The 23,746-nt window shown below is 39.0% G+C and overlaps 3 protein-coding genes across 8 annotated transcripts; 1 reads left to right on the forward strand and 2 right to left on the reverse strand.

Annotated features, from left to right (window-relative positions):
• Window positions 1–7,106, reverse strand: LOC306771964 (sodium-dependent neutral amino acid transporter B(0)AT2-like). The gene is made up of 12 exons (XM_079261333.1): window positions 7,084–7,106; window positions 5,111–5,330; window positions 4,649–4,806; window positions 4,185–4,305; window positions 3,886–4,061; window positions 2,484–2,594; window positions 2,147–2,388; window positions 1,854–2,034; window positions 1,492–1,693; window positions 1,068–1,227; window positions 796–958; window positions 1–518 (listed from the first exon to the last, which is right to left on the reverse strand). Exons 2-12 carry the CDS (start codon window positions 5,328–5,330, stop codon window positions 279–281), a joined length of 1,974 nt encoding a protein of 657 aa, XP_079117459.1. The 5' UTR covers window positions 7,084–7,106; the 3' UTR covers window positions 1–278.
• Window positions 7,107–7,782: 676 nt separating this feature from the next.
• eps8l1b (EPS8 signaling adaptor L1b) lies at window positions 7,783–16,317 on the forward strand. Of its 3 annotated transcripts, none has more exons than XM_079261244.1 (19): window positions 7,783–7,806; window positions 8,477–8,574; window positions 8,692–8,850; window positions 9,408–9,557; window positions 9,662–9,741; window positions 10,749–10,861; window positions 11,097–11,155; window positions 11,246–11,375; window positions 11,468–11,556; window positions 11,859–11,933; window positions 13,035–13,183; window positions 13,549–13,693; window positions 14,040–14,086; window positions 14,164–14,266; window positions 14,409–14,534; window positions 14,635–14,788; window positions 15,182–15,347; window positions 15,489–15,621; window positions 16,010–16,317. In XM_079261244.1, the coding sequence occupies exons 2-19, from the start codon at window positions 8,545–8,547 to the stop codon at window positions 16,094–16,096; spliced, it is 1,995 nt and encodes a 664-aa protein (XP_079117370.1). In that variant the 5' UTR covers window positions 7,783–7,806; window positions 8,477–8,544; the 3' UTR covers window positions 16,097–16,317. The 3 variants fall into 3 exon arrangements, with proteins under 3 accessions (XP_079117370.1, XP_079117369.1, XP_079117371.1); XM_079261243.1 differs by having other exon boundaries at window positions 7,784–7,806; window positions 14,037–14,086; XM_079261245.1 differs by lacking the exons at window positions 7,783–7,806; window positions 8,477–8,574; window positions 8,692–8,850; window positions 9,408–9,557; window positions 9,662–9,741 and adding an exon at window positions 10,211–10,232 and having other exon boundaries at window positions 14,037–14,086.
• Window positions 16,318–16,447: 130 nt separating this feature from the next.
• On the reverse strand, window positions 16,448–23,684 carry luc7l (LUC7-like). 4 transcript variants are annotated; one of them, XM_079260791.1, is made up of 11 exons: window positions 23,482–23,625; window positions 22,140–22,210; window positions 20,924–21,018; window positions 20,641–20,739; window positions 20,352–20,462; window positions 20,059–20,202; window positions 19,730–19,906; window positions 19,506–19,594; window positions 19,379–19,408; window positions 19,103–19,270; window positions 16,448–18,223 (listed from the first exon to the last, which is right to left on the reverse strand). In XM_079260791.1, exons 4-11 carry the CDS (start codon window positions 20,734–20,736, stop codon window positions 18,103–18,105), a joined length of 936 nt encoding a protein of 311 aa, XP_079116917.1. In that variant the 5' UTR covers window positions 20,737–20,739; window positions 20,924–21,018; window positions 22,140–22,210; window positions 23,482–23,625; the 3' UTR covers window positions 16,448–18,102. The 4 variants fall into 4 exon arrangements, with proteins under 4 accessions (XP_079116917.1, XP_079116916.1, XP_079116915.1 ...); XM_079260790.1 differs by lacking the exon at window positions 22,140–22,210 and having other exon boundaries at window positions 23,482–23,684; XM_079260789.1 differs by having other exon boundaries at window positions 20,924–22,210; window positions 23,482–23,671.
• Window positions 23,685–23,746: the final 62 nt, after the last annotated feature.

The following is a 23,746-nucleotide window of genomic DNA, read 5'->3' on the forward strand; positions in this document are numbered from 1 at the left end:
TAAAAACTGTAATAAATCCCACTTTGAGTTTCCATACAGTAATAAATTAATTGTTCCACAGTTCTTTTATAAACTTGTCTTTTTATTTTTTACCAGGAAATAGCGAAAAATAAAAAGACATTGATTTTTTTTTTTTTTTTTTTTAAAAAGAAAAAAAGATCTTTTAAACATTAAAATAAAGATACTTGTCCCAGACACGTGCTATTTCTTCAAAAATGGCTCCTTTAAATTGTTTAGTACCCATTCGAGGTCAAGTTTCACTGATTGGGGTCCAGCATTCAGGAAACAGAAGCAGCAAACCCGTTTCTATGATCCAGCTCAGACATGTCTGTCATTGGAGTTTCATCCGTGTTAACTATACTGTACTGACCATTCTCTGTATCTCTGGAAGTTGGCTTTCTCCGGTCCAGCAGAACAGAGTGGATCAAACCGACAGGGACCGGCAGCATGGCCATGATGATCAGTAACGCCAGGACAGCCAGAGCCCAACCAGGGTACGGCAAATGACCGTCAGAAGCCTGAAATTTAAAATGAAATGGATTCCTTATTTGTTGTGTAAATTCCTTCATGCAGAGAAGCGAAGTGGAGACAGAACAAGAATCAACTTGTTCAATTGTATTGTTTTTCTGCATAAGTGCAGAAACACCAGATAACACACGTCATGTGACTGAACTAATAGATTGCTAAGAATACTGAGCAACATGTAAAAACATAAATGCACCACTGAAGCATTGCATCTGACAGCTGATTCATCAGAATTAAAAACATGGGTGTGTTTTTGCCGACTCCTCGTACCGTTTCTTGGTTCCAGGCCATGTAAGTGGGTCGTTTGATGAACATGCGGATAGTGGTGGCTCCCAGCAGTCCCAGCATAGCCAGCAGGCAAACGTATTTCCACAGGTACTTGTAAATGACAGTGGGACGCCAGCCCAGCATTGCCTCTATGTCGTCGAGGAATCTGGGGAGGGGGGCATTACACATACTGCTGAGTGGGACTTGTCAGTGTACAAACCGGACAATAATGACTAGAAAGCATCAGATATCAGCAGTGAAGAAAGCAGCCTCACCTATCTGCTCCATAAAGCCAAGACACGCTGAAAGTTTCAAAAACGACCACGATTATGAGAGGCAGGGTGGCGGAGTAATCATCGAACATCGTCACAAAGTAGTTCCCGCAGCGTTGGGTGAAAAGCAGGCCAATCAGAAAGCCTAAGATGCAGCTGAAAACTAAAAAAACAGGACGGACACGATAAAGTACAACACACAGAACACACAATCCTACACCAACAAGCTTGCCTGGAATAAATAAACAACAGGTGCATCTGCAATAAGATGTCATGGATATGGTTCTTCGCTTCATCAGCAAGAAGAGCAGTGACCTTAAACTATACTCTTGTAATGCCCTCAGGTGGAACAACGTACGTAGTTTAGTTTATTCCAATACTAGTATATAAAACATCACCATCCTAAGAGGAAAAAACTGGTACTTACTTGTGAGCTTGGTCTTGTTTCTTGCGAGTGTTTTAAAGCAGTCAGTGAGGGGGGCGAGGATCCCCTCCATCGTTCCAAACATGGTGCTGAGTCCCAGGTTGAGCAGCATGAGGAAGAAGAGTGCAGACCAGAAGGGGCTTCCAGGTAGGAGTGACATGGCCTCTGTGAAGGCAATGAAAGCCAGACCTGTGCCTTCGACACCCTGAACAGCAAGAGAAATGTAAAGAAAATCAAATGAAAAACACGCCATTTGGCGGAGGGAAACTGCAACAGGACGGCCCGCTTTATCGACCCAGGTAAATTCCATATATAATAATTAAAGGGAAATCAGGGGAATTGGGCCACACATCTTCGTTTCTCACCTTCTGCATCTCTTCTTCTAGGTTGCACTCTGTTAAATTGCCAGGGACCTGACTTCCATACTGTTTGAACCAGGCGGTGTAGTGCTGCAGATCCACAGAATCGGGATCAGAGTAGTTGAAGTTTGGCATTTGGCTTTCGATCACTAGACCATTGTGGTACTCTGAAAACTTCCTAAGGTTACTAAAAGACAGAAAAACAAATGAAAAGTCAGAAATATAAATTCAAATGGTCCTTGTGTTGACAATAAACAATCTGAGACAAAACCACAGACTTGTCTTATTTCTGAACATACCTGGCTACACATTTAATGGCCTTGTTTTTGGCTCGGAAGCCGAGCACAGCAAACACAACCAGGGTGGCGAGCACAGACGTGAGGAAGTTTATGAAGGAGACAGTGAAGGCATCACGGTGGCAGTTGTTGTTCTTAGGATTGTAGGAGGAGTAGGCGATGATGGACCCAAAGCCGAGGCCCAACGCAAAAAACACCTGCGTGGCTGCCTGCCGCCACACCTGCACATCTGCCCAGATTTCTATCTATAAATGCGGAGTGAGAAGAATAAAGGCATCAGGTAAATATTCACATCTGCTCCCCCTTTCCTTAATCCATCAGATATTTAATCAGCGGATACCTTGGGATAAAACATATAGGTGATTCCCTCCCAGGCTCCGTCCAGCATAAGACCTCGGATCAAGAAGCAGATCAGCACCACATAAGGGAAGATGGAGGAGAAATACATCACCTGTGAAAACAGACACTCTGTGTTAAATGGCACAAATCTCCCCAAGTTAAACCCAATATTTAAGCATTTCATATTGTCCAAACAATAACTAAAAGTTCAGTTTTTGTTAGCAGACTGTTCTCCGACACGCCTGTCCTCAAATTACTTGTTTATGATTTTTACTTGGAGAAAAAAATGATCAGGTTCAAAAGTAAATCTAAACTCTTTGTTGGTAATAGTGCAAACATTTGCACATTTGGCCCAGTTTGGTAGGAGAAGACAAATATTACCTTTCCAAAATGCTTCACATCACAGTCATAAAAACTATCATTCCTTTGTAATGTTATAAGGTATTTTACTAGCATTTCAGCGCGTGTCTGCATATGAAGGAGCTTATTAATCTCCAGCTGCTGTGGACTTCATATTGTGGCACCTTGCCACCATTTGTCTTCTTGCTTTTCTGCTCATTGTGGTGTTTAAAGCTTTACAGAGAATCCCTGACACAAAAACACATCATGTGTTTGGGAAAAACAACACGGTGTCAGAAAAAATGTGGGGAAGAAATTACATAAATCAGAAGCATATTGTGTGGTTTTAGACTGAATATGGGTCAACGCCTAAGCCGCACATTCCACACATTCTGTTATGTACAGTAACCCTGAAACACAAGCCCGACACATGACGCGGATTTGACCCGACTGACCAACTCTATGAAACGTTGTCAGTAAGTCGGTGTTTGAAAAACAATGCATGACATTTTGTAATTAAGACTGTTTTAATTTATTATTATTATTATTATTATTATTATTAATATTATTATCATCATTATAACACTTGTAAAAGTTTTCTCCCCAGAACCCCCACAATAGCACAAGTTCAAATGTAAAAATACATCAAAAATAAATACAAAAATCTCCAACTCCAGCATTCATGTTATAATGCTGTTATAACAACTGATACATGCTTAGCTAGAACAAACTCTACAGAAAGTCTCTAAGAGGTGTTAATTGTAAATTAAATAAGTCTGAATTATATGACAAGTTAGGTGTCGTCTTGGTCTGATGACATCTATGTGTGAACACCATGATGAACCAGAGTGTTTAAATACAAGCTGTGGTTGAATCAGAACATTTAATGGTTTATATATTGTCTGAACACTTAGAGAACATGTTCTGAAATAGGTACCGAAGCACTGAACAGTTGTTCACGTGCATTAAAATGTTCAGGAAAAAGTCCAATTAAGCTCACCAGAAAAGATTTAAGGTTCATTATCACATCAAACAGATAGTTGCTCGTTTCATTGGACAGTTACCTTGACAGAGGACTTGATTCCCTTGAACATTCCCAGGCACACAATGGTCCAGGCGGCCAGCAGACAGCAGACGATGTAAGGGTTAAAAGAGCCCACCTCATCAATTGAGTCTGTAATATCCAAAGCTTTGCGGAACCAAAAATATGATGTTGGGGAGCTCTTTTCACATTCTTTTACTGGTATAAAAAGGAGTAAACATTAATTAATCACAACCTTAATGTGAGACACACAGCTCACACACTGACAGATTAATGCTGCTCATGTTTTATTTGACTTGGACCATAACGATGTGTGTTTACCTGTTACATTTCCCTGTTTTGGACACTCCTCCCAGGGTAAAGGATACTGAAATGAGTTCCCAAGATAGAAAAGACTCCATGCAAGGATCACGTTGTAGTAGAGAGCCACAAAGAAACACACCTGTGGACAGATTACAAAGGGGTTATGCATTTAGCTTTAGGTTAAAAGAGTTCAAGACAAAAAGTATGCATGTGCGTGTAGTTTCAAAACTGCCGAGCAAGTCTTGCTTGCAGGCAGAAAAACATCCTTTCCACTTCATTACATCAATGCTCAGTGTCAGAGTAGTTTTATCAGACTGATAAAGGTAGCACTTCTCACTAACCCGAACACGTGTCCTTTCTGTTAGCGCATCTCAAACACAATGTTTGAAGCAGAAGTGAGCTACAGGACTCTGAGAAAACACGATCGCGTACGAAGCATAATAAACATGATCTGGGGTAGGAGTTTAAACATGCAGTTTTACCACACAGCTGGAGTATCCAATGCCTGCAAGCCTTGGAGAGATGTATTTCCACACTCCGATGCTGCCCTGCCGGATCGCCTGACCAGCTGCCAGCTCCAGGAAGAACAAGGGAATGCCCACAATCAGCATTAGCAGCACATACAGCAGGAGAAATGCTCCTGAGAAGAGAGGACCCACACTCAGTTAACAAAAAAAAAAAAAAAAAGAAAAAAAAGAAAAAACAGACATTCAGAGCTGCCACTCTATGGTTTCATAAGCAGGCATTATAGTTGGCAGATAATGCATCTGCATGCATGATTAAGTACAATAGCAACAGTGTCTCTTTCATTACATAGCTGTCCGGTGATGACTACAAAGACCACCAAAGGCATCACTTCACTCACAACAACTGCATTTGGTTTCTTGCACATTACAGTTCTGCAGCACCCATCGTTTACTGCCAGGAGTAATAGATGTACGAACCTCCTCCGTTCTGATGGCACAGATATGGAAACCTCCAGACATTGCCGAGTCCCACACTGAATCCCACTTGAGCCAAAAAATACTCTATTTTGCTGTTCCACCCAGCTCGCGCAGCAGGCTCAGAGGAGCCCTGCTGCCTCTCGCCTCCAGTGTAGGCATCAACCTCCAAATCAACACCTTCTGTCTTGTCATCATCAGTTGGCAGAGGCTGCTTTTCCATCTGTGCAATAAAGAATAATAATAAAATAAAAAAAAAAAGAGGTCGCAGTTGTGTGTGACATGCTAAAAGGCCTAAATACATTGTAATTATGATCCTTCAGTGCAGAAAGCAGTCATTACTGAGCCACTCCGAGACCAATTTCAGAAATATATTCCGTAAAAACCCTGCAATACACACCGCCTTTTCTCCCTTTAATCTTCAGTTTAACTTTAAAATAGCTATGGTTGTAATAAAAAGCTGTATGAGGCGTTTACGTATCAATTAAATCATGATTTGTCCAAAGGAGTTGATGGATTTATTTGTTTAAATTAACTGTGACTGAAAAAGAAAGCTAGCTTTCCAGCCAGATGGTGAATTAGTCTGAGCGTTGTCACTGTAGCTCAGGGTTTAGATAATCCCTGATTAGAGATTCAATAAATCCAACAAGTATCCTCTGTTGTATTTTTCGTCACTTAAATTCAGTCGCCGGTAAGAGTCGACCATGTGGGGAAACCGCTGATACAACGTGGAGCATCCTCCGAATACCTGAATCATCTTTAGAAACAATATATGAGGAGGATTTTTAGGAAATGAGACACATTAATAATTTTAAAAAAAAAAAAACCTACCTGACCACAAAAACGTCGTTAAGCGAGAGGTAACAGTGAAAATATTTCAGAGTTGAAAAATGTCCAAAACGTCGTAGATCTTTGATCTGAGCACGTGTTGCTGCTGTTCCCACAATGATGTGAATCGTGCCGCGTGTTATTTCTTTGCTTCTTATTTTCCCCAGTGAAATGTAACAATTCTGCTACTTGTTTATAGTTAGTTCGTTAAAAGAAAGACATTTTCAATGGGGATAAAATCTAACTACCCGCGTGTTTCTGTGGTTAGGACAGAATCGGAAGCGAGTCTTGTCCCTGCCTCTTCTACGTAATGCAACGTCACTACGTAGCTAGCACGCCACTATGCTGCGTTCACGGTCTGTATTAACATAAGTACCTTGGTCATTTTAAGGGCTGCATCCTCCAGCAGATGAAAACCAAACATTATACATAAAAACCATTACTTATTTACAACTCCGTATATATTTGAAACTACTGCCTATATGTTAGAATGAAAAACTGTCTTATATGTATTATGTGTCGTTCTTTTTCATTATAACCAAATAACATTACAGTTAAATGACTTATTTATGTTAAGTGTATTATTATCGTCACTCTGTCTGATGGTCATTTCATTGAGAATAAAAGCTCACTTGATAGATGTGGTGACATTTTGTTTTAGTGGTTATGACATGCACGTAAATAAGCTATGATGTATGATGCAGAAGAAACGCGCACCTTTGCGGTAAATAATTGGTTAGATCCGTTTTCTAAGTGAGCCAATACCATATCAGATACCACATAAATAAATGAAAAGTTTCAATTGAATGGACAGAGGAAAAAATTCCCTGGTAGTTTCAGAAATTAAACTAGTAAAATGATACTATTCTTTTAGTCTTTTTATCTTTTAGAAAAATACTCAGAAAAAGAAAAAACTGATGCAATAACAGAGTCTGACACTGTGCTTTGAAACATTTGGATACTATATTCATTTCGTGACACAAACTATTTTTGAACAAACAAACGCACACGCGCACTTTTTTGCCACGTATGCTTGTCCTGGAGATAAATAAAACACTCCTGTGACTCCCAGCTCAGAAAGTACAGTTATACGTAATCGTATGTCAATTTCAAGTAGCGTCATTAAGTCAGTAAGAAATGTTAAATACCTTGTGTTATTAAACGGTAGACCTTCTTGAAAAAGTTGTTCTAATGTCCTCAAAGCAAAGTCAACTGTAAGCCAGGTTTGCCTGACTCCTCCCACCAGAGTTGCACGCAGGAGAAAACTCTTTCTTTTTCTTACTTTTGACCATTTTTAACACTGGACTTGCTAATGCCACAGCACAATTATATTAGTTTATATAAAATGCTGAAGTATCACAATCATACTGTAATGTAAAAAACCCTTAACAGAAGAGCTGGTACAATTATACTTATTAATAATAATAATAATAATAATAATAATAATAATACTTAGGTTGTGTATCTTACAATTTAATTCATTTAAATAGAATTAAAAGTACTTTTTTATTCCTTGAGGGATATTGTAAACTGACTAACTTAAAAATATCAACATTCCTTGAATCTGCCACCATGTGAATATTAATTATCATAAATTCCATGCAAAAAATTAACTATATCAGGTCTTGTGAGATGTGCACACCTGCAAAATAAATATATGTGGAAGTGTGCGTTGGCTAAGAGTAAAAAGCAGAGTAAATATTTCTGTCTCTTAAAGAGGTGGATTGTGGGCTGGGCCATACTGAACAGGGTGGCACACCTTTTCTTCGTTATAAGTTTCAAGAGGAGCATGATACACCTGCCATCACATTGAGACTCAGCAGGTTTTGGTATCAGATTCGAGGGAAAGGAGTGGAAGACTTTCAGCCTTGGTGAGTTCATTTAGTTTTTCAAGTTACTTATTTGTGTGGTTGTTTGGGGGTTTCACACAGATGATTTTTGACAGCGAACTGGTCTAAAAGAAAAGTTAATCTTATTACAGACAGAACTGGAAGATGTTATGTTTGATTGTTTGATATGTTGCCTCTCTATTTACATTTCTACTGAGGAACTGTTTGCTGTACAGCTGCTGCTCTTTGAATGTCAGACTCAATCATAATTCTTGTCACCATTTGTCAGACCAAAATATATCTAGATAACAGGATATTCCTGTATCTGCATTGTCACAGTCGTCTATTTTGAGACATTGCATCACGTAGGTGAACAATGCCAACAAATAGTTGAGCACAGACTGTTAAATCCAATGTATATGAGTGCTAAAGCGTAATATTGAAACCCCTCTGGAAGAACAATAAGTATGCTTCATGCTTTCTCTTTATGGTACAGGTGAGTCCAGTATGGATGGTCACTGAAGAGCAAAGCGATGTAACAGCGAGACTGTATGTACTGTAGCCAGAACTGGTTGGGCAGCTCATGCACTCGCAGTATAAAACAGGCTGACACTAAATATAGGGGGAGGGCAGATTTTAATAAAAACCTGTTTCAGGTTAAGAGAAACATCAGCAAAAATGATTTGATTCATGTCCTGGTCTTGCTTTCTAGCTTTATCTTCATAGAAAAACTTCATTTCCTCTCCTGGCATCAGAAGCAGCTGACAGAGAGCCCACACAATGACAACAGTCACGAGACATCTTGTTGATGTGAGTCTTACCTGTCACATGCTTGTCTTAATTAACCCTTTAACAAAGAGATTAATGTTTTGTGGTATTTTTTTCCCCTTAATACCTCTTCGTTTCATTTGTCCTCATCATGTGCAGCATCTTCTGACGTTTTCACTCCAGGATGGTGGTGTACAGGGTGTAGAGGAAGCCATGTCTCGTCTTTCCTTTCTGGTAGAACAAAAAAAGATATGGAGTCAGCGGATGTTCCTAGATGTTGGAAGAGAAGCCATTCACCTCAGAGACATACAAAGTGAGGTGAGAGCAGAGCCTGGAGGTGGCTAGAGGTTAAACAGTCTATTTTATGTTTGTTCACAACCTCGTCATTTTTTTTCCCTTTTAGTGAAGAGACCGGCTGAAGGAGTTTACACTCCTTTTTTTTTCTTCAGTGTCACATTTCTGCTGTATCTTTTGACACTTTCTGTTTACAAAAGCCTGATTTAGTTTCTTTATCTTTAATGGTTTGTTATCTGAAAGTTTCAGCTTAATGTAATTGGTCGAACTTTTATGGCAGCTCCCCCATTGTTAACTGAGGCATGCTATACTGCCCACACAGACAGCTTTATGCAAATATTGTGTCATAATGATGTCAATGAGCAACAAAGAAAAAAAAAGGTTTTCAAATAGATCTTATTGGATTTTTTTTTTTTAAATTTAGGTTCCACTTTGCTCTTTAAGCTTCATAACTTTGCTGACCTTGTACTTGCACACAAAGCTATAAAACACCATTTAGAAAAGGAAAACAATGTTAAATGCATTTAAAAAGCCCTCAGCTAATAAATAATACTCATATTTGCATTCATAATGCCATGCAGGATGAGGTGGAGAACTACAATTTCAAAAACATCCACCGCTGTGAGGCCATTAACACAGAGAAACACTTCCCATCTCTGCTGCTATTAGTCTGCCAGAATTTTGATCAGAAGAAGCCGGACATTCTCTTCTTCAGCTGTGAAACTGTGGGGGTGAGTGCCCAAGAAACTCCTCAGTGCGTCATGGCTGACTGGGTGAGTCAGTTTGTGTAGTTTTGCTGCTTCAAGTTTTACAAGTGATGCCACTTATTTTACAGGCAGAGCAAATCTGTGCTGACATAAGACATGTGGTTTCGGCTTCCTCCACCCGAAGCAGGAAGGTGCCCGGTGCCCCCAGGTACAGTAAAGGACATGGTCATGAGCTGTAAAAGAGCACAATGAGCTGTGGTTAAAAAAAAAAAAAGAAAACCACTGGTCTGATGTGCCCATTTTAATGTCTCTCACTGTTTGTATCCATATTATATGGAAAGATATTAATGGACTTCCACATAATAACAGACGGTGGACTATTCCATTAAATGTTTTTGTATTTTATTCCTTTTACTGCCATGTCTCATTTTTCACTGAGTCAAAGTGGCCTTTTGTAACGATTCCACCTGGGACGGAGAAACACTGGGAGGACAGTGTAAACAGCTGAGAGCCAGAGACTCGTTTTACCGGTTTCCACATAACTTAAGAAGGTGTGACAGAGATAACAAGGCCATTGTGACAGAAAGCAGAGAGAACGGCGGTGTGATGACCACATTAGTGTGCAGTTTCAGGGACTGAATGGATTACCTGCTTTGAAAACTTTGTCTTTTAAGGACGCACTAACGGCAGAGTCATCTGGTAAGACCGAGAAGAGTTAGACTTTTGAATCCAGGTGCTGATTTGTTAAAAATAGCAACATGATTTAGTCGGCACTTTGTGGTATGTGAGAACATGAGCAGGGTGATTTAGAAAGAAGGGTGACCCTAAGTGATCCACATCCCTGTCATTTGCATTCAGAACAGTTTTGCACCAGACTTATTAATGTAAAGCACTTATTTGTGCTAAAAATTACAGCTGTATGAAAGGAGGGTCATACTTTTTTCTGTATTTCACAATGGATTAATGGTGTGGGGCTTCGTTTAATAGCGACAGCATTAGTTTGCCTTAATTAACTGATCAAAGAGGATGAAGATGGATCAATCTGAACAATCAAATATGTTTTTACGTGTGTGTTTTGCTTCCTAAACTCTCCCTAAAGGGTGTTTCTGGTGACAGTGCTTGCTTGCAACGACAAAAACAAGAAGTCTGTTTTCACGGTGAACCTGTTGTCCATAAAAACATGATGTGTGTTCAAACTCTAATCTTGTGTTGCAGGCTTCCTCAGAGTGGAGAAGAGATGCTTGACCCTTTTGAGATACCAACCCCCCCAGTCCCACATGCTCCAAATGCCCCTCCAGCTAAACCACCACCTTACCCTGGACCCAGAGGTAAGCAAAACACTTGTATGCTGTGAAAGGTTTATGAAGGCGAGACTCGGTGATGGGTATTTAAGGTAAAAAATGAAAAGCTCTGAGGAATACAGAAATGGCTTTGAGAGGTTGCGTTTCTAGGGGTAGGGTGTTGGCTTTCAGGGTCAAAAAGCAGGACAGGAATTTCAAATCCAAGTAAGAGGAGAACCATGAATGAAAATGGATGAACTGAATCCTGTGCTTTCCTTTACAGCAGCAAACGGATTGCACGGTGGGCCCGACATCTCTTTCCTGCGAGCAGAGAGAGAAGTGGTACATATTCTCATCACATTTGTGTCTTTTTTTGGTTTCCTGCATTTCACATCTTAACAGCAAAGAAAAACTGGTTTGTTTTTCCTTTAGGGGATCCTCAATCACTGTTTTGATGACATCGAGAACTTCATGGCCAAGCTGCAGCAGGCTGCGGAGGCTGCATCAGTGCTGAACCAGAGAAAGAAGAAGAAAAAGAAAAGTAAAAAGCAAAGTTCAGAAGGTAAAAAAAATGGAAATATCCTCCAAATTGTCATAGTACAGCTACAGTAACCAACTGTAACTATTTTGTTGATCTGAATTGCTGAACAACAGATGATTTACTGACTGCAAAGGCCCGTCCTCCACCAGAGGGAGAATTCATTGATATCTTCCAGAAATTCAAATATTGCTTCAGCCTCTTGGTGTGTATCCAGTCAACTTTCTCATTTTATTTTATTTTTCTTTATTTTGTTTTATTAGTTTTGATTTAATTTTATTTTCTTCTAATTTAATTAAATTTTATTTTATTTTCTTCTAATTTAATTTAATTTAATTTAATTTTTTATTTTTTTAATTTTAATTTTAATTTTAATTTTAATTTTAATTTTAATTTTAATTTTAATTTTAATTTTAATTTTAATTTTCATTTGTTATTTTATTTTATTTTATTTTATTTATTCAGCTCCCCGTGTTGTTAAATCTCTTTGTTCATTTTCTGTTTTAGGCTCATCTGAAATCAACCATCACCAGTCCTTCAGCAGAGGAGCTCGTACACCACGTGTTCAAACCCCTGGATATGGTGAGTCAGTTACACGCTCTACCTCAGCACCTGTTGTTGCTGCAAACACAAGCTGTTGTTGTTAAAGCAACATCTTAAAATAAATACAGTATCCACATGTCTGATAGTCAGGGACAGATTTTTGAACAGGACATTTGGACACAGGCGCCGGGTTCCATGAAGTCATGGAGACCATTGTTTTGTCATGGAAATGTGACACCTAGCAAAAAGGAAAGTCACACACACACACATGTTAATGCTTTGTTGGCACAACTACAGCTCTGATTATGACAAGAACGTGTTGTGGCATTGCTTTGATGGAAATGTCGAAAAATGTGCTGACCTTTGACCTGACCATTAACCCAACCCATTAACCCTTTGGGTGAGAGAGTGCGGACAGTGTTTTTGAGGTACAACTGAAAATACAGGTGAAAAAATCATAAGTGTGTGTCATGTCAAAATAACGGAAAACCTTTAGTGTAGTTTAGTGTAATGTTGTCAGAAACTACAAGTTTATCTGGTGTTTACACAGAGAAGCCCGACACAGAGTTCAAACTTGTGATCAAATACAGCTTTTGTTTGATCTAGATTTTTTGCAGCGGTATTTGAATGCAGACAGAGTTCTTTGTGCCGACTACTCAAACATTTGGTTTGAATTTCTGCAGCATTCTTTCAGATGGAAAGGAAACTTTGTCATCTGGCTGCTGCTTCAAATTACAGCCGATATCTGAAGGAAATAAAAACTTTTCGTTCCCATTTTGGTGTTTAAAAACAGCACCTGTTGAAAAGCGATCATCATCAGAGCGATCATATTTAGAGCATGATATGCCAAAGTTTTTTTCCCAAGTAGTCTCAATTCATTAAATTTCACTACTTTACAAATAAGTTTCAATGATGTCATACATGTAATTTTAGGTTGTCGCTGCTGATGATTTGTGTCCTAACTTGAAAGAAACAAGAGCGTAAATAGGTGTGTGTGTGGGTTTGTTATTGGTGACAAACCTGAGTGGAAACATGTAGCTGCTCATGTCAAATACGTGTCACTTTTTCCTCTGTGTGCTTTTTAGTTTTTGAATATCAAAATTGCTGAGCATAGATGTTTGTGATCTGGGTGTGTTTTAGATGGTGAAAACGACGGGGGGACCAGCTTTTGCAGCCGCGGTGTCCAGCCCCGCCTTGACCAACTCAGCCGTCAGTCTGCTGCAGGACAACCTGGATGAGGAGGAGAGGAAGCTGTGGACATCACTGGGCCCCAACTGGACGCTGCCTCTGTTAGTGCTAACAATCAAAAACAAATGAAACCTGTTTAATCTTGGTCAACAGCATTATTTAAGATTCAAAAGACTTTTATTATTTGCACCGGTCCCATGGAAGAATGGAAACGCGGTTTCTCCCTCACCAAGATAAAAAAGATAAAATTACTAGGGAAGGAATTATAAATACTTTTCACACTTTGCAAGACAGTTTTACTTTGGTCATTCATGATATATATGCATTTAAAACAACAAAGTGTGATTAAGGTACATTTGTAGATATCACTGGGTGAAGCTTTGTTATTATAGCTTTGTTTTTGTTGCATTGCTCCAAACTTCAACTGCAACAAGGAAGGAGGCAGTGATTCGCTCCATGTTCTCAGTTCTCAGCTCAGAGGACCTGTAGCTCCATACACTCCTGTGTTCTTGGATGGCTGGAAGCCGGAAGCTGTGAGTGCGGATGGGCAGGTTTGGGAGGATCCGGTCGAGTCACAGCACAAATATGAAGCCCTCCGAGTAAAACAAGAGGTATGAAATACCTGCGTAAGACATTGCTCAGAGCTATTTCCATTGTGTGTGTGTGCTCAAAACCTGAATCTGGAAATGAACAACACAGTAGTGATTTTTTTTTTATTTTTTTATTTTTCTGTACCGAACTTACTGATCTTTTTTATTTACAACATCCAAACACTGTGGCTTACTTTGTGTGGCTTTTCTTCCTGTTTAAGTTGGTTTTCTTCTGATACCTCACTTGTCAAAGTGGGCCCGCAATGCACAATCTGACTGAAGAATGTGAATGTTTTATCCATTTAGCTGCTATTTTTTTTAAAAGTATTTTTAAGTTCTTTCTTCTTGTTTTGTTTATGTAAAGCAGCAGCAGTTGCGTCTCGGTCCTCCAGACACCCTCACCAGCAATGAAATGTAGGTAATCTTTAATATGGTTCAGTCAGTTAATGCCACTCACCTCGACTGCTTAAACCCGATTTGTTCTGTTACAGGGAGAAATTCCCACCACAGTCTGAGAGACTTTACAGTTGCAGTTATGGCTTCATAGCCAGAAACAATACTGAGCTTTCAGTGCAGCAAGGAGAGATTCTTGAGGTAACATCATGAAGTGAATTCATCTGAAATTTAGCAGTCGGGGATGTTAATGGTGAATCACCAATCTGTGATTTTCTGACCAGTTTCAAAAAGCTGTTTCATATTGTTGATACACCTTGATGGCAATGCTGTTATGCAACAGGTGATTGAATCATCCAAACGCTGGTGGAAGTGTCGTAATCGGTTCAACCAGATTGGCTTTGTACCCTTCAACATCCTGGAACCAGAGGCTCACATAGAGAGCCCCGTCTCGAACAAACCTCCCAGTGTAAGACACAAAAATGCAGAAATCACTTCAAGACAGGCTTTCACAGATGCCTTCTATGTTAATAACCTCCATGTTGCTTTTTTGGTTTTTTGCTCATCAGGCTCCAGCTCCTCCTCCCCTCGCCAAAACTTTTGCAGCAGTCCCACCCAGCCCTCCGGCTATGCCCCACACCCCCAACCAATCACCACACACTCATCTTCGTGGCTTACCAGCATTCAACCAACATGTGCCAGCTGCAGAGGAAACAGATAAAGGTACCAAACTGCATGTTTTGGTTTCAAACAGGTGTTATAACACCACGGACCACACTGGTTTCATACCGTTTTTTGTTTTTTTTAAAAAAAGGAAAAATATCTTTAGTTGTCTGATGTTTAATTTGACATTTTCTTCGGTTACCTTTGATCATCTTTCCGTTTGTCATGTTATCTTTAACTCGTGGATGATCGAGCTGGCTTGTTTATGATTCTCAAGTCCAAAACTGAGATTCTGCAAGAACAAAAGCTCAGTAAAACATTTCTTTCTGGAGAAATCTCTCAGTGGAACAAGCAAATAAAGCAGGTCTGGTTAATGAGGCACCTTTTTTTTAAAAGTCTTCTTCAGTTTTGTGTGACACAAGAATTTTTGTCACATTTATCTCTGCCTTTCAGTCATGATGGTGAATGACGAGCTGCTTCAGAGGTTGACCAATGGAAAGGCCAGTCTGCACAAACCTCTCGTCATACCTCGCTCCTCCGAGACGTCCATCAAGTTGGACGACTACTCTCCTCCAGAAGAAGTGGCTGAGTGGCTCAAGGGGAAGGGCTTCAGTGAACCGTGAGTTGCAAAGCAATGTCAGACTACAGACCAGATTAAATGCAGTGTTTACATGCTGTACGCTTATTTATTTACAAAGAGCATAATGTTTTCCTCAGTACCTGAAAATTGACTGTGGAATACTTTTTTTTTCCTCACTAGGACGGTGAAATGTTTGGGTGTGCTCACAGGTGCACAGCTGTTCTCGCTCAAAAAGGAAGAGCTACGATCTGTGATTCCAGATGAGGGTGCCAGAGTGTACAGTCAGCTCACGGTGCAGAAAGCACTGCTAGAGGTAAACCACAGAACCAGAGCTGTTTCACAAAGCATTTATGTACTAAATGTCTATGTCTATACACAGAAATCTTTTTTTTTTTTTTTACCTTGGGTGCATTTTAATTGCATTTAGATGTATTATTTGCACTTGTCACAGTTAAAGGCTGATTGTCCTGCCACAGACGCCTTCCTGATAAGAAAACCATATTTACAAATCAGCAAAGTTTCAGAAACTCGGGGCTAATAAGCAAACACCTAATTTGCTCCAAGCAAAGTGGATTTTGTGAATTATTTGACTGCTTAAATTTGCATAACATCCTGTTTTTACCCAGCAAATGTTTTATATTATCATGCCCCATTTTTATTCAACCCTGTCCTTCCTCTGAATCTGCTTCTGCTTATTTCAGGATGCCAAAAAGGCCACAGAGTTGGAAGCAGTTATGGAGAAGCAGAAAATGAAGGTTGATCTGAAACTGGAGAGCAGCACATTATAAACAGCTGAATCTACACCATGAAGATGATGGATTATGTGCCTCTGCTACGAGCTGCCACTGGACTGTTGAATTGTTTTAAAGTGCCAGAAAACGTGACTTGACTAATACTAAGCCTTTGAAGAGCAGTGTGCCATCACAAGTTATCACAAATGTCAATATGAAATTTGTTTTTATGTAAACAGGTGCTGTACAAATTAAATATTTTATTGTGAGTTCCCCAATTGTAATAATTTTTCTGTTTTTATTTTCTCCTCATTCCTTCTTTCTAGTTGAGGACGAACATAAATAACATGTATTTATCTATGTGGAAAACACTAATGATTGAATTATGACCAACAACCTTTGGAAGAAAGTCAGAAGACATTTTTTTCTTTAATTGAAATTTTAAAGAAAGATTTCCAGCAGAACATAAACATAACTCCACATTAGGTAAAGCAGTGCATTCATTAAAACCTGTTTGCATTTGATTATGTCTAATCAAAAGTAATCTTTCCACATTGGGCCAAAATTTAACAGCTTGACTTTGTCGTGCAGTTATAGCACTATATTTCCAATGTCTTGTTTCTGAACTTACTGCTTCACCTGCCAACAATTCTGAAAATACCATTTAGTTTCATGTTGAATAAAAAGATATGAAGACTTAAACTTATAAAACAAACTTGCCACCAATATAATTCAAGTCAAACCTTTACTGAAACTGGCCAAACTCACAATCTTGACTACCAGTAGCATGAAATAAAACCTGTCTAATTAATACAAACAACAAAAAAAACCATAAAGAGTGGGGATGCAAGTCAAATACTAATACTAGAAATTTAAAAACCTTTATGGTTTCAATTTGAAACTTTAAGCGGGCTTTCCAGAAATAAAGTAATGGGAAACATTTATGTGGAGAGACATTCAAGAAATGCACGTTACCCATGACACAGCAACAGGAAAACGTCAGACGGAGAGAGGGGAAAAATAACTACTTGATATAGGGCAAGGCTTTTCAGACAGCAACAATCTGTAGGCCAAAACATATTTACATTTTATTCCAAAAGACCATCAGTTTCACATGAATGACTATGGATCAGTTACATTTTATGCTCCAGTCTTGTAACACTTTTGGCATTTTTCTATTACATGGTATGATACAATACAGTTTGATTCAGCACAGCTGTTTCATGTGTTGGTGTCTGTTAGAGGCAACCTTAATGGTGGCTGTTTTTCCACTGCATCTGCATGTAGGGTGACAGAGACTAGAGATATCTTTGCTCTGTTTGTGTGTGTTTGACTTATCACAATGATTAAGCAGGTACTTTCATCTAAAGCAACGTTTAACTGGGGAATAAAGAGGACTCACTAAACAGGCTTTTAGTTAAAGTATATCCATTCTCATGGCTAATGAACACATTCCTGTGTTCACTAGTAACAAACACAATATGATCTGTGTGTAGAAACAAGATATCCATAATGTGTTGTTAATGGTCTGCCTGACAATGATCTTCTCTGACCAATCAGGATGCAGCAGTGTTTCTGTGAAACCATATGGTATTGCCTTGGCCTGCTTTGACCCTCAGCTGAGGTAGCGCCAAAAAAAAAATAAAAATTTTTTTTTAGACAGTTACATGCAATGGAAGATCAAAACAAGCGAGTTGAGTAGTACAGTACCATACAGTGCCATGTAACAGAAAAGCACTATTTGTGTCTGCTTTTCTCAATTTGACTTTATGGTCAAGTTGTAAACAAGACAAAGGGGTGGATTGCATAAAAATGGCCACCAAATTACATTAACTCTCCAATAATTATCAATCGGCTCTAAAATCCAGAGGCAGTCTCATATTTGAATGCTAGAAAAATGACAATGTATAATAATTCTGTCATGTGGGTTGGCTACATTAACGAAGCAAAAATAAGGAAGAAAGTGGGAAAACCGAAGAATCAAGGCAAGGACTGTGTATAACATTAAGTTATAAGTGGACAAACAGAGACAAGAGGAGGTGGTGTGTCATCGGGTTTGGTCTTTAGAAGTCACCCATGTCCCTGTCATCTGCTCGGCGGGAGTCCGACCTGCCATTCATTCCATCCCTCCTGTCTCGCTCCCTTGACCGGTCTCTTGATGAGCGCTCTCGATCCCTGGACGACCTGTGAAAACAAACCACATTACAAACTCACGGCGTAACGAACCACTTAACAGATTCAGATAATATCTCAAAACAGTACTGCTATGCAGCTTGTTGCCTTCACACCTAATAGTGTGCTGGACTCTACACCTAGGGGGGTGCAACATTCTTTCATACTGCGCTTCTTTGAGCAAACCAAGCGCTGCATACAGAATTGCTAAAGGAGAGGATGATGGAAAGTTGCTCATCTCTTGGCTAATAAAAGGACAACTTTTGTTTCCACCGCAAGAAAACCATCAAGCTGCTTCAGGTCATAGCGATGTTGGATGGACCATATTTCTACCAGAACTTTTTCTTCATTCTTTCATGTCTGACTGCGAGCAATTTCTGCAAACTATCGTCCCACACACACGTTTTAATTGTGTACATCCATAATGCTCTATGTAATACCCATAATTTCCTCTGCTTTGTAGGGATTTCTGTATTTGGTTTACTGTAAGCAGACTGAGACGTACATTTATAAGTGGAGCAGAGTTCGCTATTTTGATTTTGTTTGCACATTCACGCTCAGTTGTACCAGACTTTCTGAGCAAGTGAACTAGAATTCAAATATAACATATCTCATAGTAACTTATCTCACCGATATGGTCAATGATGCAGGTGCTTATCAGCATTCTGCATGTAGATACTCATCTAGAAGTTGTAGCTAGAATAATCATCATGCCAAACAACTTTCAGTGTTTTTCACGGTCTAAACAGATAAGACTCAACCCCAATCAGGATGGTTTGTTTCCTGAAATCATTTACAGTGTTTTTGAAATCAAATCAGAACAGATTCTTAGAAGTTTGACTCAGTTCAGCTCAGAGGAAAGTATGAGTTATGTTGTGTTTGTATTTTTACTTGTGTCTTGAGCTCTGCTCGTGGCTATGGCTGTGACGATGTCCTCTGCTGCGTGAGCGAGATCGGCTGCGATGTCGCCTCCTCCTCTCCCTGGAGCGGGAACGAGAGCGGCGCCTGTCTCGTGATGAGGAGCGAGAGCGCCTCCTTCTGCGGTCACGTGAACGAGACCTGAATAAAGAACCAGACAACACTTTACACCAAGAATCAATCTTCCATCTTATTGGAAGAGAAAGAGGAGTAGAGAAAGAGGAAGTCGTCTCAGTAAAAGGATTTTACCTTTTATGCTCTCTGCTCCGTGATCTGGTTCTATGAAAACCATAAAAGAAAAATTTGAGATTAAAACACTAAAAAGCACACCAAAAATACATAAAATGCTTTAGAGATTTTAAATGTCTGCACTCACCTTCTCCTCATCCTTTCCTCTTTCTCCCTCTCTTCTCGCCTCTTCAAGCGCTCCTGGTTCCTCTTCTCTTGCTTGTCAACCACAGTTTTCTGATTGTTAAAAAGAAAACAAAATGATTAGCGTTGGAACAAGTTTGACAAAATCTTATAAAAAGTCTCATAAGTTTTCTTCTCTGTAATGCAACTGAGTGCATTGCAAAGATGATGCTGCGGGCTTGTGTATACCTTTAATTGGTCCAGTTTCTCTCGGATCTGGATGAATCCCAGATGAAGCTTCCCACCAAAATGGTCAGCCAAACGGCGGTCGTTGTCATGGAGACCTAGATAAGCAGAGCACACCTCACACACCCGGAGCTTCTGTTGCTGAAAGCTGGAGGCTGGCATGGAGTTTCTGTATTCTTCCTGAAGGGGCACAAGGGAAGTTAGAGAAAGTTCCAAGTTTATTCAAATGCATAAAGAGACACAAAAAGCTTAAAAGATAAAAAGTATTAACAAAAAAGGAACAAACCCCATTCTACTACATATTAAGTACCTACAAAGCACTCCTTACTTACCTCTGCATCCTTTTTTCTGGTGCGAACTTTTTCCACTTCCTGCAGAACCTTCTGCGCCTCGTCCACGTTGCCTTCGGCTCCAAGTTGCTCAGCCTTGGCCAGGAGCTTTCCAATTTCCTCATTAAGCTCATGCACTTTCTCTGCCTAACATAAAGGTAAAACAATGCCTTAGATCAGGTTATGTGCAGCAACAAAAACTCACTAATAAGAACAGTTACCTTGCATTCAAGAAAATTTAAAATAAAAAAAAAAAAATCTCTAAAGATATAATCTGTAAATTTTGTGTCATTTACCTTTGCTGCAACCTCAGCACTGATCTCTTCTTGGGTCTCAGCCAGGCGCTTCTTTGCTAGTTCTGTCCTTCGGTCACAGTCAGCAATGAAAGACTCTAGGTGATCCACCGCCTTTAGATGTGAGAAAATGCATTACCACCACAAGACTTGAATTTACCACTAAGCAGATAAGTTGAAACACTGCCAACAGACATGAAGATACAAAAAAGCTCCACTATTTGAGCAGAAGTACCTGCCTTGTGGCTTACTCTTCAAAACAAATCAAGTCTTAATGAAGAATGTTACTTACATCAAGCTCAAAGAAAAGATCTCTCTCCTTGGAAGCAATTTCGTAGTCTGCCCGAAGTGCCAGGTCATGGATCTTTGTGCACTCCCCCAGATCCATACGCTACCATAAAAGCAGCAGAAAATATAACACAAATTAATCATTCTGCACCGCTTGTGGTAACATTTGGTCTTTCTGCTTTCCAGTGTTACAGTTCAGTATCTTGTGAATAATGAAGTGAGTTATGGCTTTGAATTTTTAACACAACACATTAGACCCCATTAACCATTTGCAGTGGCCCACTTACAGTTCCAGACAGGATATCATGTGGACAACAGTTGAGGAGATGACTTTTGCAGACTCGCTCATCAGTGAATTTGACCCTCTGCCGTGTCTCATCGCCTGAAACAATCCAGAAAACATCTGTGAGAAAGACCTCACATACTTGATAGCAGAGCGAGGTATCCAGTGGTTTCACTAACATGATTGCAATGTATCTATTTGGCAGATATTTGTCACCATTGTTGGATTAAATAATGATACAACCATAAAAATGAATGAAAACCAATGTTTCTATTAGAGTTTTCATTAATTCTTAAAATAAAGTCTTATATCAAAACAAGAAACTGGGCCTCCACTGGATCTTTTTCTTTGTTCAATTCTGTCAACAACATGAAATGTAGATTTACATGTATATTGTACTTTGTTCCTTTGTGCTTACCTTACCCAAGCCTCATTATAAAAAGAAAAATAAAAAGCATGGAGCTATCAGAGCCTCAACACAGTTTAACTTATGAAGCTTAATTTCCACTCTTCAACATGGACCATCAAACGACTGTGCTAGTAGGGGTGCAGCACACTTAAAATTAAAAGACGGGACTGTAAATTAACTAGTGTCAGAAGAGCTACCTTATTTCTTTGCATTAAATTAAAATTGACTATGCATGGTAGACTAATATTAAGACAATTGACATAAGTGTAAAAGTTTCATACAAATGATTCATTCAAACCATTTATAGTCATGAAACACTGAATGGACATTAAATAAACAAAAAACAAATAAATCCAAGGGGGAAAAAAAGTTTATACACACTGCGATCTGCACCATATACTGTACCCTTCTGCATCTTCAAGATCTCAGCTGCAGAAATTTAAACCCGCTGTAGAAAAGTATAAATGGGAACAGTTTTCTTCCCCATACCTGTAGTAAGAAGTTGGGAGTCATACAAAAATCAGATTGTAAATGATTTTTTTTTTTTTGTGGACTGTAAAAGACTGCCTTCTGAGAAACAGATGTGTAAAGGACTGGAATACGTGTAATAAACTGAGACTTGCTTGTTGGGATGCAACGCGAGTAAACGTATTAGCTCAAGCTGTGTGTTTGTGTGCCACTGAGGAATTACCAACTTTGTGTATTTGTATGATTTCAAAAGATCTATATAGAAATCTGCAATAACTTCCGGAAGGCAAACAAATTGTTGGGATATTAATCATAACAGCTTTAAAAATTATGTGTGACTCACGGCTCGATGAACATGAGGCTTTTCTGCAACTCCTTTGCAGATTGATGTAGGCTGGCAATGATACACTGAACCTTAATGAATAAAATAAAGGGGCCACAATTGTTCAGTTTGTATGCAACAAATGTATGGGAAGAATTTTATATCAATGTCATCACACATACACCCACAAACTCACAACACAAGTTCACTCTGTCTGCACTGACCAAATTGATCATTTTTAAAGATGATCAACAGGGCTGTGATTTTTTCCAACAGATAGTCGGAAACTTTTGTAAAGCAGAAGAGCAGAAAACTTCTTTTCTTTTTTTTTTTTTTTTTTTTTTTAAAGACAGGCAAGGCTTGAAAATGGCACTTCCATATGCAAATAAAACTTTGTTTCAGCCAATAAATATATTTACATTGAAATTATCTGTAGCAACACATTTATAATTGTGTAAATGATGAAATAACTTTTCTCTAATAAACGCACTTAATGATAAGTGGTTTTAAATTGTTTGAAATAAATTGTAACAAATGTTACTATTTTTATTATTATTAAACGTTGTGTGTGTGTGTGTATGCTCCTAAAACTCTTAGTCGCCAAATTTAATATTATACTATAGTAAAATCGCAAAAATATTTAGACCATTAAGGTATATTCAATGTTAGGAAATAAATCATCCACAAATAAACAACGTAGCACCGCATGAAATAGCTCTAAGAAATTTAACGGGTACACAAATACTCTTAATGTTTATTATTAGCTATGGCAATTACATGTGTACCTTAAAAAGAAATGTTATTGTAAACTTTGATGTTATAGTAAATGAATACATTGTTAGACATAAAGACAAGATTAATAGAAAACTAGCACGCTAACTTATTTATCACCGTTCAGGTTCAGACCAATTACAAATTTCACCAAACGCGTCAGTTTAGTTTACTGACTTGAATACATTTAGTTATTATCTTGATTATTTTAAACTTATCATTAATTAATTCCTTTTATATATAAGTTGGATGTGATCCAAGGTTTGGCGTCATGGCGCGTGACAGTTCCGTAACTTCACAATTAACATTACGCGGCCAGAAGCTAGCCTAGCTTAAATGCTAACATATATAAATACACACAAACACATTAAATTAGAACCAGAAAAAATACATATAAAATTTGCAAACTGAGATTAAATTATTATGTCGGGATACGAAACATATCGTGAATCTAACATTACTGTATTTTGCAGCCCTCTGCGATACATCCATTCATGCAGGTCTGTCCATCACACGGCAACACAAGCCAGCCTCAGCAGAGCCTCCATCTTGGCTAGCTCGCTAGCTCAGTTAGCATGTTACGGCGACTCACCATCCCTCGCTGTTCCCATCAGCTGGTCGAGCAAAGCTCGCATTTGAGCCTGAGCAGACATTATCGCAAAGTCCCGTCGACAGCTCTATACAGAAGTCAAACCACTGACAATAGTTTCTCAGTTTGTTGGCTGGATTATGAGGATACTTTATTCATCCAACCATCACCTCTCGCAGTTTTCCTCTATTTCATGAGCTCGCCAGTTTCCGTTTGATATTTGGGAAATGACGACAGAAAGAAGAAGGAAGTTCAGGTTCGACACGCG

The sequence above is a fragment of the Telmatherina bonti genome, assembly GCF_933228915.1.
Source record: "Telmatherina bonti genome assembly, chromosome: 21".
Classification (NCBI taxonomy): domain Eukaryota; kingdom Metazoa; phylum Chordata; class Actinopteri; order Atheriniformes; family Telmatherinidae; genus Telmatherina; species Telmatherina bonti.